Source organism: Chroicocephalus ridibundus, chromosome 4 (assembly GCF_963924245.1).
Source record: "Chroicocephalus ridibundus chromosome 4, bChrRid1.1, whole genome shotgun sequence".
In the NCBI taxonomy this organism is placed as follows: Eukaryota; Metazoa; Chordata; class Aves; order Charadriiformes; family Laridae; genus Chroicocephalus; species Chroicocephalus ridibundus.
The window spans coordinates 36580223-36599555 of NC_086287.1; the positions used below are offsets into that span (position 1 = coordinate 36580223).

Sequence of the window (19333 nt, forward strand, 5' to 3'; positions counted from 1 at the left end):
ATGATATAGCTGAAATTCCATGCAGTGGTCTTTTATGAAAACAACAGATTGCGTTCTTAAAAAGCTTACATTCTCCAATACAGAAAGTGGTATAAAAACCTATCACAACACAATTCCAAAACTGATAGTTCTCCCACTGCACAGCAATGAGAATACAGTGGGGCAGAGAGCTCAGAAAACATAAGGAAAGACTATGATAATGTCTTTATTTGTGGTGCACCTTGATAACAGAACTCCATGAAATAAATATAATAAGAGAGACCACGTACATCTCCTTTCAGTATTTCAAGTACGATACACGGGCGCGTAGGAAAATAAGTCCTTAACTCTGAAAGACTGCCAAATAAAACCTCTTCATTATAAAAAGAGAACAAAAAATTCTCTTTTCTCAGAGAACTGGACTGAATCTGCAATCTAATGGAATAGCAAAGAAAATCCTTTATTTATTATCTTAGTGTTTGAAATAAATCAATGTACAAAAAAAATCTGCAGTATTTGTTACAAAAGTTTTGAAAACATAACTACAAGGGTTATCTATATTCTTATGACGCAAGAGGAAAAGTAAAGGTTACCTAGAAGTATCATTCAATGATGACAAAGTATTCCAAAAATGCCACCCACAAACCATATTTTGCAACTTGATATTCCTTCCTGTTCCCCCAGACATCACTTAAAAAGTCTAATTCTAGACCTGAAGTCCCAAATGGAGATTAACTAAAATAATTCAGGCCAGAAGGAACTGAACAGAAATAGGCTATAAAGTTAAATCAAGTCTAACCTGCAGGATCATGCTTCTTTAGTACACAAGGCATGTACGTCTCTCCCGAACACCTTTTCTAACTTTTAAAAGTGTTTTTAAAAACATCTCCAAATGGACCTGTGAAATGGATTTGCTAATGTTTAATGGGGGTGTAACTGCTTGCACTTGTGTTCCACCCAAATAAGTCACGATCTTTGACAAACAGGAAAACAAATAAGCCTCACAGCATCCACTTATGATAGGTAAATAGAATGCAATAGTATGCTATAAGAAAGAGCAGCAGCAGGCCTTATTCCTCTGTTACAAGCAAACGGGCTCCTTCCTTCTGCCAAGTGTAGAAGGAAAACTACACGACTCCCTCTAATTCAGGGATGCAGTTTCACAGCTTGTATTGTTTGCTGTATACCTGCTCCTACTCACTGGAACTTGGGGAACAAAGCATTCTTTATTAAAAGTGGGAAGGAGAAAATCTTAAAGCATGAATGACAGCTAATATGTTCACTACTGTCATCAGAAGGAGGTTCACAGCACCCGAAGCTCCAAAAGCTTTAATTTCTGTTTCAAAAACCAACACACCAGAGTAACTGAAGAGTATAACATGGGGGGGCAAATGTTTTGCAAGTTCACTGTGCTGTCAAAGTAAAACAAAAACTGTTTCACAGGCGTATTTTTACCTAATTGAAGATATACATTTGTATATTGTATATTTAATTGTATATACACAATTAAATTGTATATATATTTATATATTTAATTGTATATATACACTGTATACATTGTCTATATAATTGCATATATACAAATATATATACAGTTGTGTATATATTTAGTTGTATATATACAATTAAATTTGTTTTGGATCTAAAAGCCAATACACTTGATTTCAACCTTATGAAGTATGCTTCGGAAATTGCTATCTCCTGAACACAAAACATCCTACATTTTAAATGTACAAAGTGATGGTCTTACTGGCAAAGTAAAATATCAATGAAGCGAGGTGTCTGTATTACGTATATCACATTGGTGACCTTGTTTGTTTACAATGAAGTAAATGAGGCACTTCCAAATTTTGAACATTAGTGTTATATTAGCATTATTATTTTTTCTTAACTTTTTTTTTAAATGCCTACGAAAAATTATCTTAAGCCATGTTTACCAAACTTTTAATAATGTCTTAATTATAACATCTTATATTTATTTATCTCTTTAGCCTTTTCTGTATCACTGGTAATGAAAGAAAAGAGGGTGTGTTAAAAGAAACCTTCAATTATTATGCAAAATCACATTTTGAAGTTGCACAGGAATGTATTAAACCAGAACAGTGAGTAAAATGTTATTTTCCCCCAGGCACGAGGGCTCATTTTGCTGCCAGGAACAATCTAAAACAAATTTCTACGCAGGCTTTGTAGTTAAACATGAAGAATTTTAGCTGAAGGAGATGCATTGTAGAGGAGGAAAGACAGCAGAGACTAAGGTAAATTCAAAGAATGTAAAATTAACACCTGTGGCATGTAACTAAGATAAAATGAATATATAATAAAAGTTAAAAATATATATATATATATCATTGAAATAACAAAACTGATGTCATAATACTTATTAGAATTACACATCACTGTGTGGTCTATTAATGGTTTCTACAAAGTGCTTACATAAGTGGCTACTTTTATACATTGCTCGTAATGGAGTATTTTTTGCCCAATTTTCAGTAATCCCTTGAAAGCCTGAAACTAAAATTAGTTCTACTTCTAAAGCAGTTTTTCCCTGCAGTGATTTGTTACTGTAGGATTGGCTTTTAAGTGTTGAATTACTAACTGATATTTAAAGTTTTGTAGGGCTTGTAAGCAACAAATAGTGAGAAAAAGTACAGTATTACAGGCATATCAATCTTGAAGGCATCTCTTATCATTATGCAGTTAAATCACACTAACTTAGTAACAAGTTATGCTCTGAAAGACTGACTTGTTCTCCATATTCATAATTTCTTGAAAACCTAGCTTATTTTATAATAATCATAAAATAATCTATAGCCAAAGGATTCTGCTGCTTTTCCTTATGAGACAACCACTGCAGAAAATAGGCTATTTTCCTTTTAGCTATACAAGACATTAGTTTATATACCAAAATCCAGGGCAAGCCTTTGTAAACCTTACCCCTTTGAGAGCGTGACAGCTTTGTCTACAATGAATTTGAAATATGATTTACTACAGCACTGCTTGAAACTGTGAGGCTTTAACCAAATCTAAAACATATACATAAGAAGGGGAAAAGAGCTTCTGAACAGATAAAAGTAAAATCTTGATTCTTATATAAAATGTTATGCATTTTAATATGATTTTTTGCCTGATTTATGTAAAGCTCTGTGTTTTTCATTTTCCCTAGCCTGTCACATTGTAGTGATGTATGGCGCATTTTAGCATCAAGTTTGCCATGAGCAATAAAGTCAGTGCCCCCAAAGAAATATTAATATATTATCACTCTTCCCCACCATGCCCCGCTCCCAAATTTTCTTTTATTCAGCCTATTTGGTTTTGCTTCACATAGTTAGTTGATATCCTTTTCACAGTCTCCCATACAAATATTTAATGTTTTATTTTTGAAAGAAATCCCAAACTACAAATTGACAGGATGAAATACAATTTACTTTCCAAAGCAAGAATGAGGCCATCATGGAAGAAAAATGTACAGGTATTTTATCTGCTTGGAACGATAAAATTAAAAAAGAGGGGGAAAAAAAGGCATGATCTGTTGAAAGAAATTCAGGAAATGTAGTTGCTCAAGAGACATGAAATGTAAAATACCAATATAATAACATTCTATAACAATCCCTGCACCTAGAAGAGGTTCAGTGATCTTCAAAGTGTAGAAAGAAGTAGGAAGACCTATAAAAAGATGACTGCAACAGTAGTAGGAAGATCATGAGGCACTCTCTTCAACAAAATACTAGCACTTATAGATGTTCAGGAGGAAAAAAAAATTCACTATACTCACAAAATAATGAGAAGAAAAATAGAAAAGTGCTGACAAATACTAAGAAAAATTACTTCTGTTTTGACCTTCTTAGCTGTGCTCGCATAAAAGTCTGCAGTACTTAAACCACTAGATTTCCTATTCCTGTTCTGTTGTTTCCATGGAATCATAAGCTAAGTGACTGAATCCCAGTCAACTACTAATAATTCCCTTAAGATCTTGGACAGGATAATCTCCTCTACGTGATCTGAAGTCATTCATTAGATGTATCTTTCATATGGAGAAGATAAAACAAAACCCAGTACATTTAAAACTCCAGTGCTTGCGCATCAGCAAGTTCTTAAATCATACACCTTACATCAGAAACAGCAAAGAGAGATGCCACCTCCCAGCACATCAACACTGTTCATACAGTTTCTAATGCAGCTGTCCTCCACAGAGTGGCTAGCTGTACTACTATACAGGTAACACGTGCTTGACTGAACCACGTTGGCTGATCACCTTGAGGTTTCAAGATGAAAATGCTACACAAACATACTACCTCCATTCATTCGACACAAGGCAACATCTGCGTTGAGTTTTTCCTTATGGCAAGTTCAGAAATTCAAATAAATATGTACATTGTAATTTGAAAGTACACCCACATGCAAAACTGTAGCTTCACTGCAAACTGTGACAAAGCAACATTAGAACAGAAATAAACGCACACAGCTTTAAAGGAAGACATTTGCAATCTACTTGCCTTATTCTCCAGGTGTAATTTTAAAAAATGAAGGTACGCCACAGGTGCAAATGCATCAGCTGAATGTACAACCACCTTGGCTGAATCTCTGAAATACAAAAATTATTTGCATCAAATATTAGTATATAATTTTACATACAGACAATACTTAATTGCTGTATAATACAGACTCCAAGGTAACTCATTGAAAATCTATTAATTTCTTACTTAGTTTTTACATCAATTGAGAAAAAAGTTTGTTAAATAAAAATCATACTGTTGAACTACACATTATCTTCACTAATTTTCAATTTTCAAAAAGAATAAACTATACTTCCAGACCAGTACTGAGAGATTCATTTAGCTGCAGTCTATGAAAGCATAAGTGACATTATGTTTTACATTCTGAGACTAATATGTAAAGCAATCTTTTAATTTCATCAACAGGAGATTTTTTTAAAAGTCCATTCTTCTTGACTAACGCTCCAGGGATTAGTTCTAGAGGTATTAACACCATACAACATTTCACGCTGAGAAACTGACTGATTCAACCATCTTGCATCTGATATTGAAGACTACTAGACACAACTTTTTAATGCCAAATGTGTTGGTAACAATGTTAAACTTCCTCTGTGCTGATTCAAATTAGTTAATTTTAGTTTTCATTTTTACAGACACAATCTGTCACACTGATTCACAAGAGGCAGTATCTGTTATATCCATCTGTATGGTTTTACTACTTAAGAAAAAGGTAGCTCTAGGAAACAAACATCAGAAGGTGAGAAACTCAAAGAAAACATAAGAGAAACTCAGACACAGTACAAGAAAATCTGAAAATTGTTATAAGTAAGGCTATGGACACACAAATAATTTTCTTGAAACCACAGTGCCCTTGATACATTCACAGTATTCAATGAGATAAAATAGATAGATTTCTAGTAACACCACATAAAAACCATGCAAACTGGAAGCAGTTAAAGTCTTGGCCAGATTCCACTGACTTAATGAAAGTGTAAAATTAACAGAAATATTTGTTCTATAAAATGTGTTTTGGGATTTAAAATATAAAATGTCCTAAGATAATTGTCATCACTACATTGCACAATAAGGATAAATACCTTTAGCATAAGAAGCTCCACTTCCCTTTCAGTAAACTTTTAAAGTAATTTGAAAAATAAGTTTTCAGCTTCATTCTTGAGAGTAATTATTTTTACAATTAAAGTATCACTTATTCCTTTAAGATATCTTAAAGATAGTCCCTGAAGATTAAAGTAATTTTTTTCAAATTATCATGGGTGTCTTCTAATTCTAAAAGGAATAGGTAGAAAATAACTTTGGAAATCTTTAGTAATAAGAATACATAATTAAAAATACAGACACCAAGACTCCGTTAGCACCTAGTACCTGGGTATCCTCAGTGTCTGAGGATATTTTCAATAAAGATTTCTTGCTTGCTGTTCAAGTCCTATAGGAGGAAGACTGGCACTTTTCAGTGATGATAAACAGCTTAAAACTAAATTAACAGAAAAGCTTATATCAGAAAGGAAAAACAAAAATTTAGGGTTATTAAATATATGTGTCTATTGAATTTAAAGAATACCTAGTAACTTTAAAAAAAATATATAGTTAACTCCATGGAAGCAGTTCTGCTTGTATGCCTGCCTGTTCCAATTCACTACTACAGCAGAACAGATGCTAATGATTGATACCTATGCTAACTGTTCAATAACTTTAGAATTTAGAACTTATTTCTTGATCAAGAAGCATCACAAATATTAAGAAATCATAAATATTTGCTCTCAGATGAAGTACATTCCTGAAATACAGTTAACTCATGGGTATTTGATCGGACCATAAAAGATATCTAGTTTAATATGCCAATATTTCTCAGCTGATGGGTGACAACAGGTAGATTATGTGGTGCTGAAAATAGTATTACCATACATACAATACAAACATACATCATTGTTCTAACTGATAAAATTTACAGTCTTGTTCAACAGCAAATGTAATGAATAGGTGGAAAGCAGAACAGTTTTGTTTGCATCCAATGATGAGTCAATAACTAAAAAAAATAGGAAGTCCTGAACTTAAATGTCACGTCCAGTGTAGGAAACGGTAAAAAAAACAAAACAAAACAAAACCACACCCCAAATCACATCAAAAGCAGAGAGACCCTGGTAATTATATAAAGGCCATATCATGCTGCAAGTCTGAATTTTGAGTAGGAACGTGACTACATAAGGTGATTCATGTTTGATTATGACGGCAACACAGGAATTTTGTTGAGGGACATTTTCAGAAGACTTTGGAAAACAATGAAGTATAGTTGAAAAACTGTCCTAATTATCTATTTTTTGAAATCATAATCACCTGATCTCTCAAGTCTCTTTGAAGATCTAGCAAATATTTAATAATTTTAAAACACTCAGTATCATTTCACAGGACAAATATGACAAGCAAGAGGAAGTCTGAGAGTACAATCAGTGCTCTCAGTACATGTTTATCTTTCATGTATACAGATTTGCTTTTAACTCCAAACCTAGAATTACAAACCTAAACGCAGAGCTAATGGTAAGGTATATGAATGCAAAATTATACTTCCCAAATATTTCAACTATGCCAATTTACCGGAAAAAATGACCAAACTATTCTGTGGTTCCATAAATACAAATGTGCCTTTAGTGTAAGACTAGATATTAGATGGCATTCACATAGATGAGAAATATATCTTTATGATTTGAAGAAGTGTCAATCAATTGCACTTCGAACACCAGTGTGTAAGAAGGACAGGAAATGCTTGGTACTTCTCAAATATTGAGCATAAGAAAGCTGACATCAGGATTACAGTAGTCTACCTGGGAAAACTAGACAAAAACTCATCGGACTCTTGGCTGAATATTTTGACTGTAAGATATCGCTTTCATTGCTAAATCTTGTTTATTTTCAAATATTTCGCTCAATTTGCCGTGCTTTCTTTGTGAGGCGTATTTTTTAATGAAGACTGAGAAGAATGGCAAGAATCCAATTTAATATTCAAAAGCAAAACTCATCACATAGTCTTACATTAAAAAGACTCCCACTTCTCCATAATAAGTAACACATCAAGGCTATATTTTTCTTTTCCTGAACTAGCAGATTTTCTTCTTTTTCAAAGGATATACTGTAGAAACATATTTTGTCACGAGTTTCACGTGACAAAAACATTGACCAGTGAAAACACTACCCAAAAGTAGCGTTAATAATGACAGGTGTATTAGATTTTCTCCTGTTGTATCAGGTTTACATGGCAAGGTTTTGGTAGCAGGGGACAAGCTGCAGGGGTGGTGGCCTCTATGAGAGGATACCAGGGGCTGCTGGGCCCATCAGCAACACTGGTGGTGCTTCTGCAATAATACATTTTAAAAAGGGTAAAAATGCTGTGCAGCAGCTGTGAGAGGTGCAAGAAAAATGTGAGAGAAACATCCCCCGAGACACCAAGGTCAGTGAAGAAATGGGAGGAGATGCCCTAAGCGCCAGAGCAGACGGAGGACCACATCAGAGCAGATATCCACACTGCAGCCTCTGGAGGACCCCATGCTGGACCAGGCTCTTGTCAGGAACTGTGGTCAGTGGAGAGGAGCTCGTATAGGAGCAGGTTTTCTGACAGGAATTGTGACCCTGTGGAGGACCCGCACCGGAGCAGTCTATTCTTGAAGAACTGTACCCCACGGAAAGGACCTGTGCTGGAGCAGTTCTTCAAGAACTGCCCCGTGGGAAAGATCCATGTTGGAGTAGTTTGTGAAGGACTGTAGCCCGTGGAACAGACTCCGGCAGGATCAAGGGAAAAGCATGAAGAGGAAGGAGCAGCAGAGACTCAGTGTTATGAACTGATTGCAACCCCCATTCCCCATCCCCTTGCACTTCTTGGTGGGGAGGATGTAGAAGAGTCAGGAAGAAAAAGGTGAAGTTAAGCCTGGGAAGAATGGGTGGGAAGAGAAGGTGGTTTTAGTGTTGTCTTTCTTACTCACTATCCTAGTCTTTTATTTTTAATTTGCAATAAATTAAATTAATTTACCCCAAGTTGAGACTGGTTTGCCCACAAAGATAATTGGTAAGACATCACTCTGTCCTTATCCTGACCTACAAGCTTCTCATTTTATTTTGTTCCCCTGTCTTGCTGAGGAGGAGGAGGAGTGAGAGCAGCTTGGTGGGCACCTGGCAGCCAGCAAAGATTAATTCAGCACACCTGTTTTGTAGGCAAAAGTAATCCTCAATGTCTCCCTCAGAAACTTTCTCTAGGAAGACATCTTGGAGGAGTTCAGGAATTTAGAGACCTTGAAAATTCTGACAGGTTTTAACCTCTAAATTGTAATTCTTACAACTCCACTTAAGTTTCAAAAATTTTATCAGGATGTATACCAGAACCATGGCTACCTAAACATTTGGAAACTATACTAGCATAGTTAACACGTGATTACAAAGTCTGTTTAGATTTAGTGTGTATGAAAAGCACAAAATAAACAAACTTGCAACTTATTTAATGACAAAGAAACTACAAAATATTTTTCCTTAGAAGTTTATAAAGTAATTCATTTCACTTGAATGGCCCCTCAAAAAGCATGTCTTCATGACACGAATAATGTAAGAGCTAAGCAGAGCTAATCAAGTCAGAGACACACAATGCCAGTGTAGCTATTCAGTTTCCATTACAGAAATGTATATTTAGAACTATTTGACTAACTAATGATCTGCTGTACCATGTATTTATTATTAAGTACCCAGTGATTTATATATTTGTCTTTTCCTGCATTTTTTGTGCATTTATTGTTAATTTTTATTATTATTTGGAGTGTTGCCAATAGAAATAAGGACAACTCAGCCAGACCACCTCTCTTTTGGCTTTTTCTAGTTGCCTGAATGGTCATTAAACCACAGACAGCCATAAATACATTTAGAATATATTATAAGATATTCCTACTTAAACTGATATCTGGTTGATCCCAACCCAAGGGCACAATGTACTTTCCTAAGTGTTCCTCAAATTCTACGAAAAAAAACCTAATAAATCTCTCCAACCAAGAATTTCTCATGAGATTTGACATAGTTTTCTCCAATCTGCTGTATCTATGCAAAGAAAGCTTTGAAAAGGAGTACTAAGAAGTTATGAATCCTATTCCAATGAACTCCCAGATTTAATCTGTAACATAAGAAGCTTCAAAATAAATAGAAAGAATGTAAATAATCAGCCAAACACATTTAAGTGCAAAAACTGATACAAGCACATTCAATCTCCCAGTTAAAATCTACCAATCCTTCTTCTGAAGTATACTTTTTGTTGCAAGTGTTGCAATAGAAACACTGAATAGGCCACATTTATCTGGTAATGGTTAGTATTAATCTAAATGACAGTTTCACAAAATTCTGCCTCTGACACCTACTGGAATTGATAAGAATTTGTCAGTTTAGTGGAAATCATATCAGACTTTAAATGCAAAAATGCATCATTCTCTAGCAATGATTTCACAATATTTTCCTTTTTGCTAGAAGAGCAAATTCTATCTGAGGGAATATTGGGGAGTTTTGTCCTTTGTCCCCAGATTTATTTGTGATAAGATGTACCCAAGCATCACACATTTTATTCTACATTCCAGCTTAACTTTCTAACTCCTACTAGCCAGCACATTGTCTCACAACCTACCACTTCTACCTAGGACCTGGTTCCCCTCAAAGAATCTTCTACAAGAGTCTTACTCATAATCCTATCCATGAACTTAAGTACAGTTTTAAGATTCTACATTGTTACCTTCTGAATCTTCTTCTTACTAAAGAATTCCATAGCTTTCCTGCACGGAGGTATCTCCAGACTCAAATGATCTAGTTTTTTGGCTCATTTCAGAGGACATATCTTCCAGTCAACCAGTAGTTCAGCACATCTGCCAGAGTAGCTGCCACCCCTTTTACCAGTTTGTCTATTGCACTTCTCCCAAATGCCACGTAATGAAACAGAGTTAACAGCACTTGGTTCTCCATTCTTTGTACGGACAGACCCCAGTCTTACAGAAAAATGAAACAAACAGACCTTCACCACGAAAGCCTTAACCATGTCTACGTGTTCCATAATCTTGACCTTCCCTAAGATGACTGAGTATCACCAATACATGATTACTAGTCTGTTTACTTGGCTAAGAAAAGGAACAGCAGTCAAAACATCTCACTTGAAGCAAGCAGGCTTAGCTATTTAACAGACTAATAAGAAACTCGCATCACGGCACAAATATTTTCCATATCCCACTACACAGATTTTAGCAATTTATGTCAAAGGAATAAACTACTCAGTGTTAATGAGATGGATGCATGCAAAGTTTGTATTTAAAATAACCTCTAATAATTGAAGAAAAATGTTTATCGTTATCATTCTAAGCTGCTAAACTTAAACCACACACACATACACATACACACAGTTAACAGAACCCACAGGCTACTGATGTGGCAGTTTATCAAATGTAGCTGTAATGAAAGATAAATATTACAGGCAATTCGCACTTCATGAAAGGATAAAAGTGTCAGTGTGTAGGTACCAGTTTTACTGCAGGCCATAATCAGCAAGTAAACGAAAGTGCAAATGTCTAAAAAGTTTATAGCCCTCTATGAAGGCCTCGTCTTGTCAGGTATTGATTTAGGTTTTCAGAGGACTTTGCCAGTGTTAAACAAAGTGAGTGTTTGTGAACTTAGAGGACATGTTTTCCCTCTGCCAACAAAAGTTGCCTCAAGCTAAATGTGAATATGTTCCCATTGCTTTAATAGAAGGAAATGGAAGAAACTGTTCCTTACACAACTATTTTCTTCTTAAACAGAGGGCAGTCCAGAGTGAATGTTTCATATTCTCCACCTTCTCCACAAACATGGACTCCGTATTTCTCAGAAAGCTAACACAAAAGGGAAATTAAAATACATAAGTATTACATTAACGCACTCTATTAAATATATTTCACTGAAAATTTCAATGTGCACTTTATAAAAGACTACCCATTAAAAGGCTGAAAAAAACCAAATATCATACTGAGGGCTTATGATTTCTTCATGTGTATTACAATGTTCTAAAAATTAGCAATGTGTTATATTTTCAGTAGAATTGGCACCGTAACGTTCAGATAAACAAATGAATTCCCAGTCCTTCTTCCTCAGCTGACATGAAACGTCATTCAGACTCCTGTATTTTTCTATCTTTAGCATGGATAGATCTCTTCTGTGAGAAGCTTGTACCGTAAATCAAAACAAGACATACTACTTCACATAGCAGCATACAATGAACATAATTTTTGGCAACAGATTCAACTGCATTCTATATTTTGGTGAATATCCATTCTTTAAAAATATTCTAACAAATAGAATCAGTTAGAGTTTTCTAAGTCAAAAACAAAAAGCTAAAGAAAGATCTAAAGAGCAATATGCTGTTTCCTTTATAAATTGTACTGAACATACTTTCTAAATCAACTTATACATTTAAGAATATTGCTGAAGCTCTGGATATCACACAAACATTTAACTGCATCAACCGATACATTCAAAATAAGAGTCATGACTACCTTAATTATTCCGTGCTTTGTAAATGAGCGGCTGTGGAGCAGGAACTAAAGTCCTTTTGCTGGAGTAAGGAGCACACAACTGCTGAATAGTTCACCGTAATTCTGCATTCATGTACTGTACTGATAGGTAGAGTAATCAAGCACCTGTACCATGCCTGAGCATGGGGACCCTTTTTCTGCAGGAGAAATTTGTCTCCTCATCAGCGGATTATACCACCTTCTAAAGTATCCCAGCACCAACTACTTCAAGCCAAGTCCTGTCCAGGTTTTTTCACATTAAACAAGCATTAACATTCTGCTTCAAATAGTTCAGGAGAAGCTGAACTGCAGTCCTCAACTCCATTGCCAACACCAATGTTACTACTGGGAATATTTATTTAACCCACTTATGTGTTCCGTTAGAGGAACGGATGCCCACCCATGATGCTCCTGCAGTCGAAGTAGCAATGCAGTTCACAAAATGTACAGCACAGTTAGAAAAAGTGTGTCTGGGAGCTAGAAAATAATTCCAAATCTGTTTGCCTATTTTTAGGCAAGCATGAGATTGGGTTATTTATACATTGTACGCTCAATTTTTTATATGTTTACCAGAATATTTTTGTAGCAGGTCTATATTCAAATGATACTGGTTTTTTTATTGTTGAAGCTGAATGTATAGTTTGTGATACTTTACAGTTCTCTTTCAAAGTTTTTTATCTTAAAACTTCAAAGAGTGTTTACAGCTTCAGCCATCATCTTAGCTAAAAAAGATAATTCAAAATTAGGTGTGAAAGAAGAACTTGAATGTTTTCACAAAGCCGAAGACCACATTTTAAATTTAAAATTCAGTTAATTAAACAAAAGGCCTGTATCGTCTTCAACCATCATTTTGGAGAAAAATATAAATGGTCTGAGAAAACAATAACTTGATAATGCTCTATGTGACCATTTAGTTGTCTGGTGGTGTAAAACCTAAATCTCTTTTAGAACATATATTAAATCATTTTTCAATGTCTTGTTATGCAAGACATTTTTCATTTTTCCTTTCACATTTTCTTTTAAAGATAGGGAGCAGAAGAAAACCTTTAATCAAATGCTCATTAAAAAATTACACTCCTGACATAAAAGAGAACTCCATCTGTCAACAATGACAACAAGGTTTCTATAGGACAAATACATCAAGAATAATTAATGTTGATGCAACAAGAATGGACAACCTATAAAACAGTTAGTCAAAACCTTTTACTCTTCCTCATGTTGCAGCCTCCACTGCAAAAAACCCTAAACAAAACTATCAAAAAAATGAAAGAGAAAAACAGAAAAGATCTTTCTAACTGTAACCTTTCCGCAGTGAACACAAAACGTGACTGTCTGCGAGTCACTTTCATAATTGGTAGCTCTGCTTGTAACCATCAGTGCCTAGAATAATTATTGGCAATTAACATTGAATACTCAAAAGATGTGAGACTGTTTCCTATCTTTGTTGTGGGAAATCCTCATTTTCAACGTCACTGGCTTCAAAATCATTCTTGACACCAATTACACAAGGTGCTAAAGGATTTTCAGTTCCCACCAATGTCAACAGGAACTGAGGACATTCAGCAGCTCATAGAACAGATCCTTAATGTTCATTTAACAAAGTCAGCAATATTTTATAACGCCATCTATGACACCAGAAGTTTACCTTTTAGTCATTTGGAATATTAACGTTTTTTGAAGACCAATTATTTTGCTTCACAAGTTGGATGTTATATTCGTAACAATATGACAGTTTAGACTCTAATCTAAATTCAATGATTACTAAATCTGCCTTCTAGTTCAGATGAGCAAGAAAAAAGCAAATTTACAAATTACACTTAACTAAAAATGCAAGTCCAATTCAAAATCCAAAAGAAATATCATCATGAAAACTTATTATAGACTACACGAAATTCATCTTAACTCAAAATACACAGTGAGTCACAAAGTATATAAACAATCAGCCCAAACATTACCTGAAGAACAGTCTCTTCCTACCTTGGGAATGAAACACAAGGATTGCAGCTTACTTCCTCATTTAAGTTTAGTAATCAAAGATATGAATCAAAGTGCTTCCTATTTCAAGCAAAGACTTTGTTCCCAGACAGAAATTTTAACACTTAGTAAATTCTCTATAATTACAGAAACGCTCTTTACATCAAGAAGTACTCATCAACTTCTAAGGCAAGCTTACAAATGACTAAACATTTTTTATTGTCTATTAGCAGAGACAGAAGTACAGCCAATACTACCATAATATGCATTTACCATTCTATTAATAAATTCTAATGAAAGTCTTGAGCAGCCCCTGAGATTTGGCAAGTTGCCAACAAATTCTTTTGCTTATAAAGCTAGGGCTCCTGGTACATAGGAAACAGTGAGACATGAAAGCAATTTAATAATTTAGCAATTATGTAGCAACCGTTCATCAATAATTAATCAAAGACCTATCATTTAGAAAAAAGTAATAATTCAAGAACTTTCCTTGCCCCAATACCTATACCCCCTGCCAGCAAAATTCACCCCTGATAAAAGTATGGGTTGCAGATCATCATTGTACTCCTAAGTTCAACCTTCTGTATGTAAAGTCATAAAAAAACTGCAAAATTAAGTTTTTCCCACTCAATACTCCTCCATTTCTCTGCTGCTACAGCAGCGGAATCACCTCACCTTTATTTCAATAATTATTGTCATTTCTGTTCCCCCCATAAATTAAAGTAAATCTGAAGACTGAAAATTTAGGTGACAATATATTTTTCCAAAGTTAAATAATTAAGTGGACGAAATCAGGGGTGGGTTGTGGGTTTCTTTTTTGTCTGGTTTGTTTGTGGTTTTTTTTGTTTGTTTGTTTTTTTAATTAACATTGACACTTATAATGTTTCACCAAGAGATTTCTCTAAAAAGAAAATTATTAGTTCATGTTTATTTCTTGTACATCCAAAAGACAAATTATAATTTGTCACATTACAGTAATACAAGTTGATTTTGATTTTATTGACAGTTCCTTAAGGTAAACTTTCAGTATAAAAAGAAGTAAGTAAGGTCCTAATTCCTGATATTTAGCATCCAAGAAGTTGAACTAGGACATTCCCTACCAATCTCAAATGACTCACATCATACATGTTGTGGTTCAATATCAAAGACCTTATCTTCAGCATTGGCATTTTTCTAGGCACTGAACTAATGAAGATATAAACTATTTTTCAACAAAACTGAAGAACACGTAGAACAATATTTAATTCATTTTAAACAGAACTGCAAAAATCTCACAAACTTGTGCACCACACTAGGGAAAATGATGTAATGAAAAATCCTACACCTAGCTGAATAAAGAACTATGTAAATAACATTAGATGTCAATAGAAAACCCAAAAGAGAATTCCACAAGAATAGGAAAAAGCATAAATTAGCAAAAATATCCCCAAAATTTCAAGGAATTTGTTGTAAAATTTGAAATTACTGGTTAGATAACACAAATCAAAGACACATGAGTATATAAAGCTATTGTAGTCTGGGGGATGTGCAATGTTAAAACTGAATCTGTTATGGTGTTTGCTTTGGTATGGTCAGAATATTAAATTTTGTCTCTCCTCCCCACTGAAAACTGTGAACTTCTTGCTCTCACATTTTGTCTAGCAGAACTTCTGATGTTGAAGACTTCATTGGGTTGCAAAAGAGTATTTTTCACATCACAAACCTAAGCATTTCTCTTCAGTTTATAGTTAATGACTTGGTTTTATTAGGCCTTAAAGCCAACTAAGGATCCAGTAAAAACAATTTATTTGTACTGACTTTGACTTTCGTAGCATGCATATGCACAAGAAACAGCTACAAGAACAAATATCGGTTGTGCAGTCTCCCCTGCAATGGCCTGACAACAATTCCCAAGTAGGGTCAGAACGCTCTACTAGTTCTACATCTTAAGCTATGCAGTCATGGCTCTGTTTACTGTTGTATCAATAAAAGATAAAACCTGCAAATGGAGGTTTTGAGAGGTATTAAACCATGACAGTAAGAATTTCAGTGAAAGCAATTAAGTAAGAATCACTTCACTTGAGCCATCAAACGTCACGGAGAATACATTTAATTCCTCGAAATACCAGGTACTTTGGATTTTTTGGATTTCTTAGTTTATTATTTTCTTTTTAAAATGAACAATGGTGAAATCAAATGGAGAAGAATACTTCTTAAACCTTATTTTAATCATACCCTATTAGCATACCTAAAATTGCAATACTTGCTGCTACAGTTTCAAAGAAAGTCAAGACTACTGATTCAGCTGGGGTGAGTAGCTACCCTTTGCAGCCCCACTGAAGCTGGAACCTGAATTTGGTAACAGAAGCTTTCTGTGAATGCAGGTGCTATGCCCTCCTCCTTTTGGCTTATTTAACCAGTCCCACATAAATACTAATTCACCCAAACGTGACTGATCAGTACCAAATTGATATTGAAGTTGATGCTTCTGTTAAATCCATTCCACAGTAAATTGTTCATTGTTTCATGATTACGAAGTTTTATCCTTCCTTAGCTCTCACCTACCAAGATTCTAAAGATTCTGACAAACAGAAACACTGCTTAAGTGATCTGTAGCAACAAACTGGGGGAGGAGCACTTAAATATTTATCGTACTCTTAAACTATGTATTATTGACCTGTGATTCCAAAGATCTTCCAAACAAACTTTCTGGGAATTTATCAATCATTAGCCATTTCTACAGCCCATGCAGAATGTGACTTCACATGTCAGTAAAACTTTCCACAGTAACGTTACTCTCCTGCACTATACAGCACGCCTGCGTCAGAGCAGCCACAAACGTGGAGTGCAATGAAGACCCCAGTCCAGCATGTTCATGCAGTGCAACGCCAACCTCGTAGTCAAGCTCCTGGAAGCAGTCTAACCATGTTCACAAGTGGTGAACTGAAACTTGTGGACTCTGGTTCTCAGTGGCTTACTAGCTGAGCCAAACAGCCATGTTAATACAGCTTCCGATTCAAAGTTAGCTCGGTGTTCAATTAGATTACATTACCTATTCCAAAAGCTCCCTCATGCTTGAAGCAGTGATCCCATTCCCTCTTCTTTTTCCTGTAGAAATCCAGTTTATGCTTTTCAGGAAGTTTAACTCTTCTGACTATTCTTGGATCTTACAGATATCCCTAGACTTGGCAACTATTTACTGTTTTAAGTCTATCTTTATTATCACAGCATGAAATAAAACATCTACTAATGACACAATATGAACAAATATTGTATATCTAGTTAATATATAGTTATTTCTGTGTACTCCTACTGTGTATCTCTGCCATTGCTTTTTTACCCGTACTACAAGTATTTAGGAAGATATTTATTTCCCTGCTTCCCTTCCTTCCCTTCTTCTGGAGCACAATAAAGCACTTCTTCCCACCCCCTGCTATTCTTGAATAGTTGCTGCAGTTGAGATGATCTAAAGATATAAGTGAAGCAAGACTTACAAAAAGAGATAACGATGGGGATTTTTACATCAACAAGTTTATACAGGGAGGTGGTGAAAAGGTTTCTGGGCAGATTCTCCAGCTCTGAAGCAGAAGCAACAAACTTCAAGCTAAGAACAGGGCAAAAACAATCTCTTCAAGTTAAGACTATTTGAATGTTACAGACCTTCTTTTCTCCTCTTCGGCTTTGCCAAGTACCAATTATCTATCCTCTTCTCTCCAGCCATGTAAATGACTCATTAAATTAAGTTACACTCAAGATATAATTCCTAATTAACTTTGCCATCTTTAGCAGAAAAAGAGATTTTTAAAGTTCCTAACAAATTCTGGATACTTTTTCTTTCTCTTCCGCAAGTTTGCTATGTTCTGAATTGTTCCAGAAAAACTGCTTGTGAAGCCAGGCTGAACTACCCAGATTAACAAAAAAAGTATTTTTAGGAGATTTTTTTTTTTTTTGCAAATTTAGACAGCTTACACTGATAAAAGTTACAGCAAGACTCTCATAATAGCCAAACACACAAATAATTGTGGGTTTTTAATAGGTTCGAGGATAAGGAACTGTGGCAAACCATCTTTGTCACAGACAATATACGTAAACACACTTTCAGAGCTGTTACTCTTAAACTGTGCTTAGCTTGATGTTTGATGCTTCTACGTCAAACTCAAAGAAGACTTGTGTACAAAATGTGGTCTTTTTTTTTTCTAGTTATATAGCTTTTCTTTACATAAAATTATTAGCGCTGCCTACAAGCATTTTCCTGCTTTGAGGACTATATAACCCTTTGCACAGAGTTAAGTAAATCCTCTGGAATAAACCTCTTATTCCATTTTTGAAAGGCCCTACTTTATGCAGTCTCACTGTGTAAAAAACAGTAGGAAACCTTCAGATGGGTATATCTGGGTGGGAGTTTTGCATCCCCTATGATTTTGACACTACCATTCCTTGCTGTGAAAGTCTCTAACTTGCATGCAATTATTTAGCTTTATTATATTGACATATGAGTTAGTGTTCCCTTAATATTGAGGTTTCTTGCCTTTAGTTTATTTCAAACATGCCGGCACCATTTGTGAACTACCTCCAGAAAGAATGTTTTTCATATTGAAAGTGCTTATCAGAGGCTTATATTCTATGTACAAAGATAAGCCTTGGGTTAGCACCTACTTTCTGAAAGTAACCAAGTAATTTTAAATTAAATTAATTTTACTAAATTTCTGCCTATGCTACTTTTTAATTGAAACTTCACTGTATGAGTATCCCTTAAGTAATACTCACCTCCAAAAGATAAGGCTCCATTTGATCCAGAGTTTTTCCTAGATGTTTATCTGGATCTAAACCTGCAAAAAGAAAGTGTAAAAGTATTTTTTATAAAGTACTGTTATGTTTTAAATACAGCATCTCTCCCTTAGAAACTAGTCCCATTGTATCTAAAATATTTTATAATGAAAAATAAGGCCAATTACCTTTTCACTGAGTGGCAAGTACAAAAGCTGTTGTTTCCCTTTCTTAGAAATTTCACTAACTAGTGAAGTAAGTATGCGGATCCATGGTAATAAAAATACTACACAGATATTATCTCTGAGTCATAAGTTACCCTATTAGAAATCTATTAAATTTAAAAAAAAAACTTTTTTTTTTATAGTTCCTGCAAATTACTGGAAGGGACGCAAACTGTTTTCCGTAATAAAAATTTTTTTGCTAAATCACATTCTATGTGTGTGTGACCCACAGAAAAAAAGGTAAGAATTAAAAAGGATGGAGATATAAAGAAAACTCAGACTTACAGAATGTCTTTCATGTTGAACATTTTGAGCCATCACAAAACATTCTGTATGATGTCTACATTTTTAT

At 34.8% G+C, this 19333-nt stretch overlaps 1 protein-coding gene across 3 annotated transcripts in view; it reads right to left on the reverse strand.

Annotated features, from left to right (window-relative positions):
* The window catches only part of DPH6 (diphthamine biosynthesis 6), a 213099-nt gene that overhangs the window by 126357 nt on the left and 67409 nt on the right, over window positions 1–19333 (reverse strand). For all 3 annotated transcript variants that reach the window (XM_063332229.1, XM_063332227.1, XM_063332228.1), the window contains 3 exons: window positions 18758–18819; window positions 11265–11359; window positions 4473–4560 (listed from right to left, as the gene is read on the reverse strand). In XM_063332229.1, the coding sequence (XP_063188299.1) occupies window positions 4473–4560; window positions 11265–11359; window positions 18758–18819 (245 nt within the window). The remainder of the gene's footprint in view (window positions 1–4472; window positions 4561–11264; window positions 11360–18757; window positions 18820–19333) is intronic.